Source organism: Fundulus heteroclitus, unplaced genomic scaffold (assembly GCF_011125445.2).
Source record: "Fundulus heteroclitus isolate FHET01 unplaced genomic scaffold, MU-UCD_Fhet_4.1 scaffold_682, whole genome shotgun sequence".
Lineage (NCBI taxonomy): Eukaryota > Metazoa > Chordata > Actinopteri > Cyprinodontiformes > Fundulidae > Fundulus > Fundulus heteroclitus.
In genome coordinates, this window is record NW_023397124.1 from 1 (window position 1) to 20,701 (window position 20,701).

Below are 20,701 nucleotides of genomic sequence, written 5' to 3' on the forward strand. Positions count from 1 at the left end.
GTAGTACCGTCTCTGGCTCTGTGTACATACGTGAAAACAGGTTTGCGTTGCATTTGTACTCTCCATTTCCACAAACTAATACCAACAGGTTTAACCTGTTGCGTAGGGGGGGCGTTCGCTATAGCGTGTGTTTTATTTCCAACAGTTTTCAGCCGAAACAGTCCTCCGCCAGCCGCTGTTGTCTTCTTCTGGCAATTACCCGATCTTCAAAAATCACAGCACACTATTGGTCGTCCATGGGAATTCCACCGTTTAAGTACTCTTAAACAGGGCCTGTGACTGCTAATGTCTCTGCCCTTTATGTATTTGAATTAAATGTAATTAAAATAAATTTTAATTCGACCCTCGTAAGGCTAATTAAAAGTATGTGTATTCTACACAATAAAAGTGAGGCTAGATAAAGCTACATTTATCCATATTTTATTGTGTCAAAACAAAGTGATGAATACAGAGCTTTCTAATGTGACTATTCACAAGCCAGTAAAGGACAGCTATTTATATCAGATCCATTAATAAACCCAGTCAACTACTGCTTTATGCTTTAATAAGGAGAAAAGCAAAAACTGATAATCGATTATTATTGCTGCAAATTCAAAAGTTAATATCAGAATTTATCAATAAAAGCACCTGGCAGCAAGGCACAACTGTTCTCAATTTATTAGTTTTGCATTTGTTTTTTCTGATGTCTTTTTAAACTTACTCAGAAAAGAAAACAAATCTAATCAACAACATTGTTGCATTGTAGTCTAGGTTTGAGCATTTAAACATTGATCCAGTCTAACCTTTAATCACAATTTTTAACAGTAGCTATTCTTCTTCTGATGGGAATTCTGTAAAGTACTTTTAAAATTCCCATAAACAAAAACATTTAGGTAGGAGGACCAGGATTAAGATAGCTACATTAAAAATACAGCCAGAAAATCATGAATGTTCTCTTTTGCATCTTAGAATGCCTGTGCATTTGATCTGACACAAAATTTAAATACTTGAAAACTTTGAATTTGGAATATTTAGATTCTCACATTTAGCAGAACTAACATGCTCAATTTTTAGAAAGAATAAATTATGTTATTTTTACCTTTTGTTTAAATAAAAAAACTTGAAAGAACGATAACAAATCTCTGCTGTGTTTACAGGTTGTCATCTCTCTAAGCTGAATACATGGATGGTGCTGTCCAAAAGATACTGCTGGATTTTTGTTTCAGAGGTTGAGAAAGAGGGGGGTACCACAGCCAGAATTCATATCGACATGGAGACAGAGAATGGTACAATGAAAGACATTCAAAGATTTTTGCGTCTTGATGACAGCTATCCTGAAAACTACTTCATTGTGGGATCCAGCACCCACAGCCAGCACATCAACAGCTGTGGGATTTCTTAGGAAATGTCGTGCACAGTACTGGATGAACCTTTTTCAAAAACTGAAGAATACAGATTACTTTACTGGTGACTTCTTGGATAAGCAGCCAATTCTGCTCACCTGTTTAAATATCACTGAGGTATGTTTGAATGTAAAAGATAAATACTATATGATATATGCTTTTAAATATGGAGTATGTACTTTAAGAACTTGTTTATTTTCTTGTCTTTCAGGAAGAACTCTTAAAGTGGTTCACTTATGGAACATAATTCGTAAGATTAGAGATACTATTGCTCCAAGTTGCCGGTCCTACATGATGTATACCCTTCCACGGCGTTTTGGTGAACAAGACAATCTCAAACAGGTTTTCTGAGCAAGCGGCGGCAACTTGCACAGTCCAACGTCTTCAGAGGACCGTTCACACGTGATGAGACAGTTCGAAGTATCATACCTTCTGATGACAGAGAACTTTCTTCATGCACCGTCCACACATGATGAAACAATTGAGTTATGCTTATTTTTAAGAGCTTATATATGTACAAACCTGTGACACGTGTGATTTTTCTTGTAAAAAAAAAGAGTTTGTGGAGCAAATGACCTTGTGAGCCTGTCCAGAATGAACCTGTCACTTTCCCACACAGTCAGAATTAGGCAGCTGCAGACCCCACAACCCATAAAGGACAGGCAGTCAAAGAAATACAGATGGAGGGGGAAAAACAGACCTCTGTTTTCTTCGATTCCCATGTACTTAAAGGCTTCATCATGATGTACATAACTTGAATTTTGCTGCTAGATTTTATTTTTCTGTGATTCTTGTTGTGTTTGACAGCAATATATGCTGCTACATATATTAGGACAATAACAAGAAATCTAACTTCACATTTGCCTTGTAATCTGTCATTTAGGACAAAATCTTTAAATGACATGTTCTGTAAACCCCTCCACTGCTCCTCATATTCAAGACATACTTTTTATATTTATAACAGCAAGACTTATAGTTCTCTGTTACTGAACACTGAGACCCAAGTTATGTACTGTTTCACAATGACGATATGGTCGAATGATATATGAAAACTTTAATGAATCTTGGTAAAAACCCATTACAAAATGAAGTGTTATGGTTTGTGATCAAACCAACTCATTCTTTCCTTAGAAACATAACATTATACTGCAATGTTACATCAACTCACAGAAGAACATACATTAAAAGTACCTTTAACAAGTGCTCTGAAAGATCCTTTTGAAGGAAGTTTTCTACCTCCAGAAGATGACCAAACTAGAACATGATCTATGAGTATTAAAAGATCAATACATGGATCTCAAAATGAACATGAGAAAATCCTTTTACATACAACAGACAAAAGTCTTTGTTAGAAATCTGGGCACTATTGCACTCAAAGCATTTATCAATTTTACAATCAACTTTGAAGAATATAAAAAAAATAATGCCCTATGGAAAGAAAAGGAAAATCAGTACAGTTTAAACACATGCTTCAGAATTTTTACCTTAAAGAAGCTTTATAGCAACAGCAATAATTGACTTCAAAACTTGTATTTCACAATGTTGTTGGAGTAATCTTTTTAATCAGTATTTTTGCTCTATATCTTTGTCAGCAAAAACAAAAGCTAACTGACTCTATTGTGGCTCACTTCCATATGTTCCTGAAAACATGACCATTTTGAGTCAAATGGTAAACTTTCTTTTGAAATATATTACATAGTGGTATTACCTGTAACCAAAAACATTTTAGATCAAATTGGACTTTTTCCATGAAGATTTGCATGAAAAGAGTTTTTCAAGCAATGTCTGTCGAAGGACATCTCTTTCACCTTTCCCTTGGAACTCGAAGCAAAATCTCCAGGTGGCAATTCTGTCAGCATAGGTGGGAATGTAGATGACCAAGCTCTCATCATCCATGCTTGCTATAGCTGATATGTCTACAAGCACAATGAAATTATGGTTAATATAAAAAAGAAATAAACTAAAATGACTCTTTTAAGCACACAATTATTAATCTTTACAGCAGAATTTATGATTGTATGCATGACATGTTTTAAAAAAAATTAAGCTGCTTATCCGTATGTATGTCAGCCTATCTCATTAACATCCATGAAGAACTTTTGCAGTCACACTTTTATTGTGTAGAATACACATACTTTTAATTAGCCTTACGAGTGTCGAATTAAAATTTATTTTAATTACATTTATTCAAATACATAAAGGCATAGATACATTAGCAGTCACAGGCCCTGTTTACAGAGTACTTAAACGGTGTAAATTCCCATGACGCACCATAGTAGTGCTGTGATTTTGAAGCTCCGGGTCAAATTGCCCAGAAGAAGAAAACAGCGGCCTGGCGGAGGACTGTTTCGGCTGCAAACTGTTGTAAATAAACCCACAGCTATAGCTGAAAGCCCCCCCTAAGCAACAGTTAAACCTTGTAGTGTGTAAATGGAGAGTACAAAGGCAACGCAAACCTGTTTTCACCGTGTAAACAGAGCCAGAGACGGTACTACAGGGCGCAACTTGTGGTTTCCATAGCATAGTTGTTAAATATAAATAACTGCCGAATTGATAAAAATTTCAAGTAGAGGACTTGCTGTATATGCACGACTTACCTTGTCACTCCTCAGTGCAGAAATACATTCCTCCGACAAATGACGACTTTTTAAAAAGAAATAAAAGGCGCCCCTCCGTCTCTCCTCTTCTCCATGACACTCAAATATCCCGCGAGCTGATGCCGGGGTATGTTGCGTTGTTATGATGAGACAATTATCTGGTTTTAGCAAGATAAGTCTCTCATAAAACAAGAAACCTTTGCCGTTAAAGGGAGAAAAGTTATATAGTTATAACAAGTTGCCTTGTCAGCCGTCTGGAAGCAAAACGCTTTGGTAAAATCCTTGAAAGTCACGTGACCTCCCACAGCCGGAAGAGGCAGCCTGTGTGCCTGTGAGCCTGCGCTCAGGGCAGTATGTGAGCCTTTGAGCCTGTGAGTCTGCGCAAGGGGACACAAATCGAAAAGATACGCATACAAATCCTTCTACGCATTTGTGCATCTCAGGCGGCAGAACAGTAGCAAAAATCACGTGTGTAAAGAGAGCCAACCGAAAAACCGCTTGACTTGTAACCAATGATTTGTCTGTATTTCTGGGTCTTGAAGCAAAAACACTTCAGACACAAGTGTCTCTGTGTGTGCTTACAGATTGATCTACACATTTGCGAATCTCAGTACACATTTGCAGATCTGAATACAGATTTGTGGATTTTTTACACATTTGCAAATCTCTGTACACATTTGCAGATCTGAATACAGATTTGTGGATTTTTTACACATTTGCAAAACGGATTACACACAAGTAGTTTTACACATTTGCAGATTGTTGTACAGACACTCAAATCTTCTCACACATTTACAAATCCCACTGCACACGCACAAATCGAGATACAGACCACACAACTCTCCACACACATTTGCAAATGTTAAAGCCACTATTTTAGCCCCATAGCCGAGGGTAAAAGAAACACAGTCCGGAGAGCGCGGTGGGGAAAAACATTAGGGAACGGTGTGTGTGTTTTGATGCGCGATTAACGGCAACAAAAAAAAATGTTGCGTTGTGGTCTTACGCGTTAATAACGCATTAAAACTGACAGACCTAATTTATATACATTTTTAAAAATCCATAATATTACTTATTGAGACCAGAGGGGGGGGGGGGGGGGGGGGATGTATCCCCCCAGGGATAAAACATGAATGACCAGAGGGGGGACGTCACAACCAGAGGGGGGGTGGGGGGCGGGGGGGGGGGGGGGTCAAATCGCACCCAGAGCGTTCCCCTTCTTAGCCTCAGGCCTGTTTCGGTACACCAGCTTTGCTACCTCAGAGCTATTTAGCCAGTATTCTTTCAATGCTGTTACTTCAAATTGCTGACATGTTGATTGTGATGGTTAATGTTCATGTCAATAAGCTTCCTAATCAACTGTGAATTGATTAAGCATTGCTACCTCTCAATTAATCTATTTTGATTGACTTTACCTTCATTTCTTTTGTTTTCCTTTTTCTATTTAATCGTGAGTAGTGTTTTCTAGTATTTTATTAAGCAGAATAATTGCTGTAACAGGGAATTATCAGTTTAATAGATAACGACTAGTGAAATTGCAGGGGATTATTTTGAGTCAGAAATTGAATGGTCTCTAAGAGTTACCAAATGATTTCCTTTTGAGTTAATAACTGAATAAACAGACATTTTCAATGGATTAAATCTCCAATTGCAATTCTAATTAAAGTTATCAACATTTACTGGACTAAAGTAAATGTTTAACTCTAACCAGTCAGCAGCTGGTTAGATAACCTTTTTCCGGTATAAATAAGTTCACAACTTCTAATGTATAAACCAATTGTTAGTGCTAATCATTACAGGCTCATAGCCCTTGATCACAACCAAATCGTTTTCGTTATAGCTGTCCTTTGATTTTGAATATGCTATTAAATCATAACTAACAATTATAATGAATAATAATTTTCATAATCAAACAGGTGCAACACTACACAGGAATATGACTATGGTAATAAATTCTTCTTTAATCATGCAACATTACCTTTGAGTGGGTCTTGGTCTCTTCCAGTAGACTCGTCACATATGACTGAGCTGTGTCGGAGGTCAGCAGTGTTTGCAGCTTACACTGACTCACAGGACATGCTACCAACTCCTTTAATCTGCACAAAACATGAATCACATTGCTGTTTCAAACTGTTTTGTCCTAAAGAACTGCATAAAAAGACAGATTGCTGATATTTATACTTAATGTACCTTCTAAGGTTTTCATCATTAGTTAAAAGAAATTAAATAAATATGTCCCTCAATAGCAGAGAAGAATTTTTTCTCTGTGACAACAAAAAAACAGTTCTAAGAAACCAATAAAACCACTTATTAATAAAGAAGGGTCTAAATAATCTTCAAAATGATATTTTATTTGCTAAATGAAAACTGAAAAATATTTTCTTTGAAGAGCATCTCCTGTACACCATCTTATCAGGTTTAGTATGTATAGAACTAAATATAGTTTTTCCTAATTAACTACTAAGTCACTCCTAATTGAACCACCACCTTAACATGGCAGAGGGGTTTGAGAGCTCGGATGATCCAAGTGGCTTTGTTTTCTGGCTGTAAATGCCCCGGATAGGCTGTCCCATGGCAAACAGGCTCTGGGTCAGACAGAATTCATGACGACTATTTTAACAAAGTATGAAACATTGCCCGGTGCCCTCGTAGGACCAAGTCGAGCCAAGCCTGAATGAGAGCAGCGAAGACATTCCCCAGTAGGCCCACCACCTGCAGGTGGAACCATGTGTCAAAGGTGGAGACCTTAGTGAGCCGATCAGCCATGTAAGGTAAACGTTCGCTACGTCAGAACTGATTTGATTTTAAAAACAAAAAAAATCTCCTCTTTAGCGCATTTACAGGTTTTTTTTTTTTAACAAGTCAAATACCACCTCAAGCCAGTTAATTTGAATTTTGCCACTTGTCCTATCTGGTAGTGTAGCATTAAGAATTGCTGTCTTTTTTTTACTTTATTTATGAATTTTTAACAGCACATTCTTTACTGTATTCAAGTTTTATACAATGCTGTTCACTTTATTATACAAAACCACCGCATAAAAAAGACAATAAAATCATGCACACATACAAAAATAACCAGAAGCAATCATACACAAAAATATAATGATACAAGAAAAAACTAAAATCTATTCCCTTCGAGTTAACTACAACAATATAGCGGTGATTTGGTTGTGATGAGGTACTCATCCTGAATGTTTTCATGTATTGTAAAATTTAAAAATGGCTCCCATGCCCTGATAAATGTAGCAGCTGAACCTGCCAATGTACATACATTTACAATGTTTTACAATGTTTTCACTTTACACTGCACCCAGATTGTCAGAGTTATATAGCAGAGGGTTGCATTTATAAGTACATACTTCTAAAGGCAGAGCAGAGGCTAATAAAGCAGGTAGACTAGTCTTGCCACAATTAGACGTCTCAGTCTGAAGCCAAGTTGGAGTTTCTGTAGAAAAGTTGCTGATCCAATATAGCATGTTTTGGATATTCGCTGCCCAGTAATAAGACTGGAAATTTGGCAGAGCCAATCCGCCCACTGGTCTAGGTCTCTGCATAAAATCTTTATGTATTCTGAAAGATTTACCATTCCAAATAAATGTAGAAACACATTTAACTAGTGTCTCAATGTATTTTTTGGAATATCACATGGAATGCACTGAAATAAATAAAGAAACTTGGGTAATATGTTAATTTTTATAGAAATGACACCTTTGAAGGTCTGACTTAATATTTTCAAGAAGTGGTTGTAACTTGTCACTGGAAACAGTACCAAATTGTTCAAAAATAGTATGAGCATGGGTAAAGAATGGCTGTCTTAATCCCAAAGAGAGCCCAACAGATTTTACTTTCACAAGTGGAGCATTACTGCTTTCGCTATACTGCTCCGCTTGATTTATAAACGCATAAAGCTTTATTAGACTTTATGCTGGGACTATTTCATGTTCAATGGACACAAATACGGAAAGGTAGAAAAGAAAAAAAAGAAGAGAAAAAGATGAGCCGAAATGCTAAAAGGGAGAAAAGGTTAAAAAACAGAGGACCGGACAATACAGAACAAGATATTATCCCAGGAGTCTGCTTCTACACCTGCAAAGAGAAATATAAAAAGAGAAGCAAAACAAACCGACAAAGTATTACAGGTACAAGAAACCAACGCCTTGATAACATCACTGAAAACCAGCCCCCATCTCAGCCACCTCATGTTGGGAATTACAGCAGTTAATGATGGTGGTCAGGTAATGGTGCCTGACTGTTGTTTCAACATACAGACTAAGCAGATGTGTAGAGTACTCTGCCTGCTTTGCGTCCCTGGTGGGGATGCTGAACTGTACCCCTGGCTGGGGTACAATGTGATACATTGTTCAAATCCACAATGGAGATGAAAAGTGAAGTAGAAGTGTAACAGTGAAACTGCAAGGTCTGTATGACCTCAATCAGGTCATGTAATGTCTCAGTCCACACTTGGCACTGTTTTGAACTCTAGAATAGTGACTAAAGACCGGATGAACTCAGAGATGGTACTGGATCTTTTTACTGACATTTCTACTCTGGATGTGGAGAAAACCATGTAAAAAGAAGCATAGCTTTCAGGCAAAGACTCATAAACCGTCCATATCACAATAGGAGAACAGTCCATCCATCCTTCATATTAGCTGATTTTATTTCAATACAATTTGGCATTTCTGGCCAGCAAACCAAGCAAAAAAACTAACAACAAAAACCCAAAAAAGTAAGAAATGAAAATGTTTGACAGTAAACTCTTTAACAGTGAGTAACATCACTTCAGCCCAGAGTTATTTTTTTCCATCCCTTCTGCAAACATTTGTCCGACAGCACAGAGTCGCTGTCAGTTATCCTTCATCTTATCATCTTATCTATTGGTTGTCCCACATGCCAATCATTGTGATGTTCTCACTTCACACCAATGTGCTTCCGTTTCAGCCAATCATTGTAGTTCCACTGCTCTCACGGTATACTTTAAAAATGGCTCAGAATCACCAGAATAAAAACTGTCTGACAAGTTCATCAGAATAGGAGGTAGACTTCAGCAGAAAGAAATAAGACCAGAGTGGATTTGGTCGCCTCGTGCATGCGCAATTATTCAAAAAGGGACTTTGGCATTTTTCAAGGAAAAATATCCAGAAAAATTCTCCACTATACTTTTGAAGCAAAAAAAGCAAATACAACTACAGCTTTACTACAGTTAAAAGATGGTCAGGGTTATTTAATAATAGTGTAATTTAGTGAAAACAATTTAAGTCTTAATAAAAGATCATCTCATTCTGATAAGCTATCCATTTCACTGATATGATTGTATGCCAACATTTGCGCTCTCTAAATCCTGTTGATGATGTGCTGAAACAGAAAGCAGAGTAAACCTCTCACCTGATGGACCAACCAGGCTCTCTGGTCTCTGGGGCGCCCTTAGGAGTGTCCTCAGAAGATGCATCACCACCACAACGTAGCATTGCAGTTGGTGAGAGACAAGCAGTCACTTCGGCTTTTGGAGTAAAAGTTACGTGGCTGCTGGGATCATTTTTATTAACAGCTGGATTATTTCCGCCACTAAAGTCACCTCCACATATCTTTTCTAAATCAGGCATACTGAGGGCCCTAAGCTGATGCACTTTTCTCGTAGGAAGTCTGCCATGTTTCCTTCGCAGCACCAGAGAAGTATGTGATGTGGTCCTATCTGGGCCTTTCTGATCTTCATCCTCAGCAGCTCTACTAAGAGGAGGTGGGAGGGATGCTACTGATGTCAAACAGTCATACCAGCTGTTATCCCTTTGGTGGCCTTGCCAGTCAACAGAATTAACCAAGTCTATGTAACCAGCAATCCTTTGGTTAAGTGAAGCTGTATATGCCACAGAAAAAGTATGAACAGCACTACTTTTAGCCACAGGTTTATCTAAGTTGGCAAGGCTTTCAAAGGACTTTATTTTATGTCGAACAGAGAAAGGCTTGTAGTCTGCAGACAAGTTGACATCCTTGGACAGGCTCCACCTTTCCACGGTCTGAACATTGGGTCCAAATGTGCTGAATTTCAGGGTTTCGTCAGACAACAGTGCGTGACTTGGTTTTGGGCCATTCGCTGCAGTAAATTGAGCTTTTTTAGTGCAATGCAGTAAATCAAGCCCTTCACTTTTAAACATGCCACTTCTGGAAATGGGAGACAGTTTAGATGCTATTTTGGCATGTGTTTTCATTTTGGACTCTTTGGTGGGTTTCAAAGTTTTTTCTTTACCATATTTAACTACTGGTGATGTCAAACCAGATGCCAGAGACAGCTGAAGATCTATATATGTTCTCTGGGTAATAGATGGTTGTGGCTCTTCCTGTGATATGACTGATGATTTGGAACCTTCCATGCTGTGTTCTAAAGTTTGAATGGTGTATCTTGAGAGTCCATGCTGAGCTGCATTCTGCATTCTGTCACCGATTCTGGATAATTCATGGCAACTGCTCCCATCCAGCTGCTTGTTTAAATTCAAGAAGCTGGACATGATTGCTATTGGTTGAAATTTAGTAAACTGGTCCAGGGCACTATTTGTGTCAGAAAGTGGTGGGCTTTCACTTCTGAATACTTTATGTTCAGGTTCCTCCTGGGCTATACTGATTCTTTGAACATCTAAAGTCTTTAATTTTGGAGGACTAGTTTTCGTTTGATGTTCAAATGTACCACTTCCTGTAGGACAAACTGAATCACTAAGTGGTTTTAAGCCATATCTTTTCTTAAAATTGAAGACAGCCTCTGGGATAAAATCAGCTTTATTTTCTAATTCCCATTTGTTGAAGTCAGAACCTCCAGAAGGTGATCTAACATTTGAATCTGAGGTCTTGGATTTGTGTGTACTCAGATTCCAACATAAACCTGGGGACTGTGAACCATCTCCACCGACACCTACAGTAGCAACCTGAGTAATGCCAGTGTCCTGTTGGGAGAGGCTTCTGGCAGTCGGCCATGGGTTTTCTCTGACATAGTTAATGGGGCTTTCTCCCACTAATCCATGCCCTGTCTTGCTGGATAGTTGGCGCGGTGGCTCTTCAGAGGTGCCTCCTGGTATCTGATGAAGCTCAGTATGCAGATAAATCACAGTAGAACTCTCTTTGTCTGATGGCGACTTAGACACAGGTTGATCTGGGTCATTCATTGTTCCATGGGATGACTGGTTTGTCTGATATGATCTCTTACCCTCTGGTTGCTGTGGATCACTGGAACAAAGCTTCACCTCCTCAGCATCTGAAGTATTCTCATGGAGACTGTAATTTGCCACCTTACTGTCCACTTTATTGTTGTCAGAGGCAGGTTCACTTACTGAGGCACTTTTATTTTCTTTTGGACATAGATTCTTGGAAGTCATTGTATTCTGGACATCTAAGGCAGATTGATTCTGGATACTAGGCCCAGCACAGATCTTGACCTCCTCCATCTGGGCTGCAGTGTCTTTCCTTACACTTAATGTTTTACAAAGGAATTCTTGTCCATCAGAGGAAATTTTTCCATCAGATGGAATATCAGTTATGCTTGTGATGGGTGATTGAAATTTGCTTTCAGTTTGGTTCGAGTTCTTGGATTCTCCTGAGTTTCTACATGTAGCTTTAAGAGGTGTTTCCTTCCCAGGTTGGTCTGGGTTCCGTCTCATGGTGTCATCACCGCCCCACGTTGAGGTTGTCTTCACATTGGACAGCGGTTCTACAGCTGAGATCAACAACAGAAAGCAGCTGAGTCAGAGAAGAATCAAAAGAAGAATGATTATCAATCCTTCCATCCATCCATCCATCCATTTAGATAGAGCAGAAGCGTTTTGAAGCCTGTTTTAGTATAAAAAGTTAACATGAAGAATTCCTAAAAGGTAAAAGTTGCAGAAAAATGAAAACTCTCTAAGTTCCACACCTACAGTGGTTTGCAAAAAGACTCACCCTCTTCGATTTTCATGTAATCTATGTACCTTTAATTTAAATGTTTTATAATCATAAAGATTATGACGACATTGCCTCAGAAGCGAGGGACCAGTGGGTTGCCGGTTCAACCCCCTGCTCAGTCATGTCCTAGGGCAAGACACTTCACCTGCTTTGCCTGCTGGTGGGGGTCAGAGGGCTCGGTGGCACCAATGTATGGCAGCCTCGCTTCTTCAGTCTGCCCCAGGGCAGCTGTGGCTACTAACATAGCTCACCACCGTCAGGGTGTGAATGGTGAGTGCCTGAATGTAGTGTTAAGCGCTTTGGGGTCCTCTGGACTACTATATAAGTACAGGCCCTTTACAGGCCATTTACTTGGACAAAATTGTGCAAGTTCCTGAAGAAAATGAGAAATATATACTTAAAAAGAGAATAAAAACTGAAAATTGGCATGTGCATATGTATCTACCCCCTTTGCTACAAAGCCCCTAAAAATTGTAGTGCAAACAATTACTTTCAAATATCACATAATTAATAAATTGAAATCCACCTGTGTGGACTGTCTGTCACATGACCTGTCTGTATAGACACAACTTTTCTGAATGGCCCCATGAGCTGCAGCACCACTAGACAAGAGTCATCACACCATGAAGACCGAGGAGCTCTCTTAAACTGTCAGGGAAAAGTTGTTGAAAAGTACCTTTCAGGGTTGGTTTATAAAAAAAATCCAAATCTTTTGTGTTCTCGCATATGGTGCTAAATAAGAGATATTCTCAAGCAGAACCTGTGTAAGGCTCATTCATACTAGTATAAAAATCAAGCATAGAGTCCAATAATCCATAAGAATATTAATGGAAATTTTAAAATAATAAATAAAAGAAGGCACAGTCAAAAAGCCTTCCCAAGACAGATGATGGCAGATTTATAATGACCTACACAGGAGCAGACAGCAGCTAATTATTGGCTAAAACTTACTTTTGATAAAAAGAAATTAAATGCAAGTTCTACTCAAGATAGCAGGAGATGTAAAGCCAGGGAGGTAACAACAATGTCCTAAGACACACCCTTTATTTAGGTGAAGCAAATTAAAATACTAAACATGATATATTGCTGTGGTAACATATTTTACATAAATTATATTAAGCCATTCATTTCACCTGTAACTGTACTTAAGCGATAAGATTACAGGCAGGTCTGGGGTCTCATGTATGAAGCTTGCATTCGTACAAAACGGGCCCTAAATCTTGCGTCACTTTTCACACAAAGGCAGTGACCTATAAAGAAACAGTCAATGTCAAAATGTGCGGTCCCTCACGCAAACTTCCATCCATGGGTATGCTCATTTTGGAGATGGGGAAATTGGCGACGCAGATGGTGAAGTGGTAAATTGCAACCACCCTGCACAATGATTCCTCTGAGATATTCAATTTCACTCTATATCAGACTTTAATCATAGATCGATTTTATCGTAAGCATTCAACACCGCAGTGTTTGAATGCTTGTGATAATGTCAAGGCCTTCCTGCTACTAAGAAAGACGACCCAGACGTATAACCTCCTCAGAGACAAGGAATTTCAACATGGAGCACGTGAGGATGTCATAACGTTAACTTTTTAACAAGTTCTTGTTGTTAAAAAGTGCTCCTCCACGTCCAGAGGAGCCAGTTGAGGTGGCTCGGGCATCTGGTCAGGATGCCTCCTGGACGCCTCCCTGGTGAGGTGTTCCGGGCACGTCCCACCGGGAGGAGGCCCAGGGGAAGACCCAGGACACGCTGGAGGGACTATGTCTCTCTGCTGGGAACACCTTGGGGTTCCTCCTGAGGAGCTGGCCCATGTGGCTGGAGAGAGGGACGTCTGGGCCTCCCTACTGAAGCTGCTGCCCCCGCGACCCGACCCCAGATAAGCGGAAGAAGATGGATGGATGGATGGATGGATGGATATATGCATTTACTTCTGATTTACACATTTACTAAAGGCCTTTCTGTTAGTTTTTTTCGCCGTTTCCTTGCCCTTTTCTCAGTGGTTGCCATTGTTACCGATGGAATAACATTGATTAGCTGCCTCATTAAATTACACACTGACATTCATGAGGTGCTTTGCGTTGACCATTTATGGTTGAATCTGGGCGTATAAAGGGCAGAACATGAGGCGGAATCTGGTATGCCAACGTTCAGATGTAGTCATGATTTATAAAGGGAAATCACTTGTATACCACGGTTTCATATATCAGGATATTTTTTGGGCCTACTTCATTTTCGGCTTACGCAAGGTTTAAGTTTAAATCCTACACAGTGTTTTATAAATCAGACCACTGAGGTCTCATTTATAATCACAGCTGCACATGAACAACCTCTGTACAAGGTTCTGCCTCATGTACTGCCGTCTTCATGTCCATATTCAACCATAAATGGTCAATGCAAAGCACTTCAGGAATGGTAATGTGTATGTAACCCATATGGTTATCATACCCATATATATAATTAAAAAAAATGTAGTAATTGTTGCCCACCACATTGTGGCACCTTGTATTGGATTTCCCGCCCGTGAGCACGTACACTCATGCCGATATCTCGACCCACACTCATTACCTATATACCAATCCGAGAGCAACACACCTGCTGAGCTGACCGACCTGGGTATAAATGTAAAGTATAACTCATAAATTCACAATTAATCTTTGTGTAGAATTTTCATAAATCTTCCATTATTAGGAGAGAATCTTGTGAGTCTGAGAGAAAGAGAGAGGAATTGCTTCGACTGCATATAAGCCCTCTGTGAACTCTACGTAATCTACGTGCTAAGAGGCTAGGCCTCGGTTATTAGCTTGTTGGTGTTGGCTCATATGAGGATGTTGTTTGCTGAGACAGTTTCCTAAAACCAGCCATTGTGTTGACCCACCGTGGTACTGTGTATCATTGTGGTAAATGAAGAAATAACTTTGAAAAAGATCGCTAATTACAGTGCTAGCGCTACTGGCGCGTAGCTCCACTTTGCTAGCTCAGGTAGCCTGCTAGGTGTTAAGGGTGTAGCCGGCTAAGCTACTGCGCCATCAGACATGGAGATAGAGATGAAATAGCCTTAAAGAGCACTAGCAGGTAGCTTAGCATGTTAGCTTTAGTTCTTGATCTCAGTTAAACCTTCAAAACACAGTGAAAACACATCAGAAGTAAACATTCCCAAAACTTTCATCCCAAACTAACTTTCCCAGTTTTCCCTTCCAAACATCATCCTTTATTGTGCCCTATAAGCAGATTAAGTTGGCAGTGAGAATGTACTTTTCCCTCACTCTCCTTTGTGTCCGCTCCATGGTGCTTCTGCCAGTTTTCCTGGTGCAGCTGTACTTGACGCTACCCTCTTATCGGGCCTATGAAGGCTGCAACTTGCCAGATCAGCAGAGCTCGCTAGGTACTTGTGGGGACATCAGTCCACAGAGGTGCAGTTCATGACAGCCTCCAACTGTAAGAAAATGCTTCACTCAGTCCTGGGCCAGCCTTTCCTGCAAAAGCTAGGAGAAAGATCACAGACAGCTGGATTCTGTGGAGCCTGGTTACCTGCTTCAATGTCTAATTTCACAGGACTGTACCTAGTTTTGGTTCCAGTCTGAAGAAACAGCTGCTTTCTGATGTGAACTTCTGGTGGGTCCACGGGAAAAGAGGGCGATTTGAACTGGGAGGAAAGGCTATAGGATTACAGTGTGATATTTATATTCCTATGCACCACTCTTGCTGCGGCATTTAAATGTTTACCGCAATCAGTGAGTTCCTCACATCTTGTCACATTTTATATGTTAATGTGTGGTACACGTCACCTTGGTGATAATCGGTGAGAGGAGCGTGATGTAGAAAACTGATTAAATGTTAACTAGACTTTTAAGATTTAACATTATAGGCCTTATGTATAGTTAATTGGTTCACCAGCACAGGCAGGAATAATACTGCGGTTTTGAATGCCAACGATGAAGTCTACCTATGATTAAAGTCTGATATGAAGTGAAATTGAACATCTTAGAGGAATCATAATGCAGTGTGGCTGCAATTCACCACTTCACTATCTACGTCGACAATTTACCCTGTCTTTCATATGAGCATACACATGGGTCAGAGTTTGCGTAAGGGACCGCACGTTGTGACGTCATGTTTTCTTTATAGATGACAACTTTGTCTGGAATGTGACGTTCGCAATATTTAGGCCCCATTTTGTGCATACAGGTTCATACCTGATAGGAAGCTACTGAACTGTTTCCAATCACACAAAAAATGGGGTTAACAAAATCTCCACAGCAAGATCCATCTAGCATTAATCACTGACCACTACAGTGGATGTTACAAATTGATCAGTTACAGAACTACATAATAGAACTACAGAGCAATGCAACATGCTAAAGCTAACTAAAATGTCTACCAAACTGTAAAACATATTCACCATGATGCCTGCAGACTGCTCTGTGGAAGTGAGTGTGGAAGTGTTGGTCCTAAATCTTAGTGGTGCCATAAAACAGAGCAACATGGTGAGGTATTTAAATGCATATTTTGCAACTACTTACTAAAAGTAAGATAAACAATAAGATTAATAAAAATAAGAAAACAACAACAATGAACACACAAAAACAACCCAACATTTCATTAATGAATTAATGCCTAGTAATGAATAATCAACAGATTACCTTTAGAAACCATGGGAATAATTCAAACTGTACAGTTCACAGCAAGTTTTACTCCGAGGAATTCCCATAAAAGTAACAGATTTAACTGGGGTTGCACTACTAGGACTCAGAGAGTGCTTTTTGTTCAAGGTCCGAATGAACTGGTTTTGTCTCTAGCAAGTTGCTATGTTGCTACAGGAGCCTTGTCTGGCCTCCTGTCTATTAGTCTAGCAGTTAGGTAAATGTTAAAGACCAGAAAAAAATGGCTTTTGGACTATGATGTAACTTTAGGTTTAACTCTGAGCAATATGTGTCACAAAGCAGGTTAGATTATTTTGGGATGTTTGGCAACCTATTCTAAAGAGCTGCTGGTAACTTGTTTGGTAGCCTGACTAAAATTTCCAGCTGCCTACGAGGAAATGCCAAGTGCTTACGGGACTTTCCTAATGTTTGTCTGAAGGAGCCAAGTGTAGATTTTTAAAGATAAAAATACAAATTTTTATTTAAAGAAAGCTGAAATGAGCAGACTAGATCAACCTTTGTTATTTACATTACATTACACCACGATCAGAGTGCCCAGAGGATGCTCAATTGCACCAATGTAAACAGGCATATTTACAAATAATATTTCTATAAATGTGTTCATTAAAAGTGGAACCAAAAGAAGGTTACAATTACTGTTAACATAGTGAACAGCATCGGTAAAATAAATATTATAATTTTTTGCATATAGAGTGGTTTGACTGCTCCTCACTGCGTGTGGATTGGTCTCACGCGGTAACGGGAGGTGTACGGTGGTGTCAGGATGCAGCTTGTAGGCTGCAAGCTGAACCTCCCTTCCTCTCTCTCTTCCCTGCGCAGCCTGATTGGTTCCACCTGTCAGGCTGCAATTATCACTGATCTGTTGCCACCTGTGTTCACCTCTATATATACTCACATCATTCTGTTCTCATTGCCGGTCCGTAGTGTTCAACTCCTGCTCTGTTTCAGCCAGAACCCTATGTCAGTTTTTGTTTCAGTCAGCCAGAAGACTTACTTCAGCTTTGTGTTTTTTTGTTCAGTCAGCCAGGAGACTTTTCTTCAGCTTTATTTTTGTTCAGTCACTGCCAGAGACTCTTCTTCAGCTCTGTTCCAGCCCAGCCTCAACCCAAGACACTGTTCCTTCCTGGTCTCAAGTTCTCAACTCCTGTTCACGGCTCCTGGGTTCCATCCTGATCTCAAGTCCTCGGCTCTTGTGTTCCGTCCTGGCCTCAAGTTCTCAACTCCTGGGTTCCATCCTGATCTCAAGTCCTCGGCTCTGGTGTTCCGTCCTGGTCTCAAGTTCTCAACTCCTGGTTTCCGTACTGATCTCAAGTTCTCGGCTCCTGTGTTTCATTCTGGTCTCAAGTGCTCCGCCCTGGTCTCAAGTCTTCGGATCCGGTGTTCCGTACTGGTCAGTCTCTCCGCACTCCTCCTGTCGGCCAGCTTCTGCACCCTACATCTCCGTCAGTTAAAAGACCCTGGTTCCTCTCATCATCATCATCCACAATGTTCAATAAACTCACTTTAAAGAACTTGCTCTGTGTGCGTGCTGTGTCCGGGTCCATCCTAAGACAAATCATGACATTACGGGCCGGCCAACAGGATGAACCCGAGCATGCACAGAGCTCTGTGCAGAAGCTGGCAGGATCTGCTCTGCCTCAGCTCGGGGACTTCATGGATGCCGTCCGCCTCTGGATCAATACCGCCTGGATCGCAGTCCACGATGCCCCGCCTCTGGTTCCGTCTCGCCTGAGTCGCTGTGGTGCGACGCCTTGCCTCTGGTTCATCTTGCCGGGGTCGCATCCGCGACGCCCTGCCTCTGACTTTGTTCCCCTGGATCGCTCTCCGCGAAGCCCGCCTCTGCCGCTGCCCAGCTTATTAAGACTTTGCTGCCCAGCGCCTTCTAGTTTCTGTTTTTGTTTTGAGTTATTTTTGGGTCCTTGTGTTTTGAGTTACTTAATGTTCCTTAGTTTTTCAGTGCTCTTTAGATTTCTTAGAGTTCCACTGAAAACTTTAGTTTCGGTTTTGTGTTCTAGTCCTGCTTTAGTTTCTAGTCTTGCTTTTTTTACTGATTTAGAAGATTTGTGTCTGCTTTCTGTTAATTTGTTTAGGCTTAACCTTAGTTTTGGTTTACCTAGGATTTTTTTGTGTTTTAGAGTTTAGTTTTTTTTTGTTTTCTTTAGAGTATTTGAGTTTCTATTTTGCTTTTGTTTTTGTTTTTCCAGTTCTGTTCTGGTGTTCTAGGTTTGCCTTTAGTCTCCGGGTTTTGCTTTAGAATTCTAGTTTTCCAGGTTTTTCTTTGTGTTTTTCTTTCTAGTTTTAGTTATCTAGTTTTACATTAGTTACCCAGTATTTGCCCTTGTCTCCCTGTTTTGTTTTGTTTTATAGTTTTGCTTTAGTTTTTGGTTCTCTTCCTAGTTTTCTGGTTTTGTTTTGATTTTCTAGTTTTAGCCCTGTAGTTCCTATCCTAGTCCTGTAGTCCCTATCTAGCTCAGTAGTCCCTGTCCAGCCCAGTAGTTCCTGTCTTGGCCTTATAGTTTATGTCTTCTTTAGTTTATGTTTTGGCCTTCTAGTTCCCCGTTATTCCTAGTTCCTGTAATTTATCTGTGTTTTTTTATCCTGTAGTCCCTGTCTTAGTCTTGTAGTCCCTGTTTTAGTCTTGTAAGTCCCTGTCCTAGCCCTATAGTTTCTGTCTAAGTTCCGTATTTATTTCTCTAGTTTCGTTCTGTTCTGGCTTTCCTTGGTTTCTCTGTTTTAGTTGTTTTTCTGAGTCCTCCTTGTTCTTGTTTTTCCCCGGTGTCGAGGTCCACCAGAGACTGCTCAGCACATGCAAGCCGCCGCCAGAGCCCTCCGGCGCTCCCATGTCGCCGGCTGAGCCCTCTGGTGCGCCCGGCCTGTTGCTGCCCAGCATATGTAGGCCGCCGCCAGAGCCTTCCGGCGCTCCCATGTCGCCGGCTGAGCCCTCTGGTGCGCCCGGCCTGTTGCTGCCCGGCGCACTCCCTGTTCCCTGGCGTGTTGGGACACCCTCCGTTCTTGTTTTCTGGTGTGTCAGGACGCCTTCTGTACTTGTTCCTGGTGCTTTACATGTTCCCGTTTCCCTCACGCCCCGGCGTTCCCTTTCCTTGCACCCCGGCGATTTCTTCCCTCATGCCCCGGCATTTCCCTCACGCTCCGGCGGTCTTTCCTCTGGCGTTGTCGTACGCCTGTTCTTCCCTCTGGCGTTTCGGTACACTAGTTGTGCGCCAGCGTTTCCATACATCTGTTGAGCCCTAGTGTTTCCTTGTGTTCTTTAGCCTTACGTCCCCCGTGTTCTCTAGCCTTAGGTCCCCCGTGTTCTCTAGTCTTAGGTTCCCCGTGTTCTCTAGCCTTTGCTCCTCCGTGTTCTTGACCTTTTGGTTCCCCGTATTTTCTGGTCCACTGGTTCTCTGTGTTCGCTGGCCTTTGGTTCCTTAAGTTTTCGGTTTCAACTCCTGCTCTGTTTCAGCCAGAACCCTATGTCAGCTCAGTTTTTGTTTCAGTCAGCCAGAAGACTTACTTCAGCTTTGTGTTTTTTTGTTCAGTCAGCCAGGAGACTTTTCTTCAGCTTTATTTTTGTTCAGTCACTGCCAGAGACTCTTCTTCAGCTCTGTTCCAGCCCAGCCTCAACCCAAGACACTGTTCCTTCCTGGTCTCAAGTTCTCGACTCTTGTGTTCCGTCCTGGCCTCAAGTCCTCGGCTCTGGTGTTCCGTCCTGGTCTCAAGTTCTCAACTCCTGGTTTCCGTACTGATCTCAAGTTCTCGGCTCCTGTGTTTCATTCTGGTCTCAAGTGCTCCGCCCTGGTCTCAAGTCTTCGGATCCGGTGTTCCGTACTGGTCAGTCTCTCCGCACTCCTCTTGCCGGCCAGCTTCTGCACCCTACATCTCCGTCAGTTAAAAGACCCTGGTTCCTCTCATCATCATCATCCACAATGTTCAATAAACTCACTTTAAAGAACTTGCTCTGTGTGTGCGTGCTGTGTCCGGGTCCATCCTAAGACAAATCATGACAGGTGGGGGGAAGGAGTCCCTCGGAAGTCGGACTTGGTGAAGGAATTTAGGCTTAAGGGATATGTTGTAAGTTTTGTTTTGTTGTTTAAGCTTCTCAAATGTTCGTGTTCGTATGGGGTAAACAATGTTCCATAT

At 40.8% G+C, this 20,701-nt stretch overlaps 1 protein-coding gene across 4 annotated transcripts in view; it reads right to left on the minus strand.

The window, feature by feature from the left end:
• Positions 1 to 5,888: 5,888 nt before the first annotated feature.
• The window catches only part of pdzd2 (PDZ domain containing 2), a gene marked incomplete at its 5' end in the record, with an annotated part of 50,189 nt that continues 35,376 nt past the window's right edge, over positions 5,889 to 20,701 (minus strand). The window contains 2 exon segments of one of the 4 annotated variants that reach the window (XM_036133871.1): positions 5,889 to 6,075; positions 9,365 to 11,678. In XM_036133871.1, the coding sequence (XP_035989764.1) occupies positions 5,940 to 6,075; positions 9,365 to 11,678 (2,450 nt within the window). 4 annotated transcript variants of the gene reach the window in all.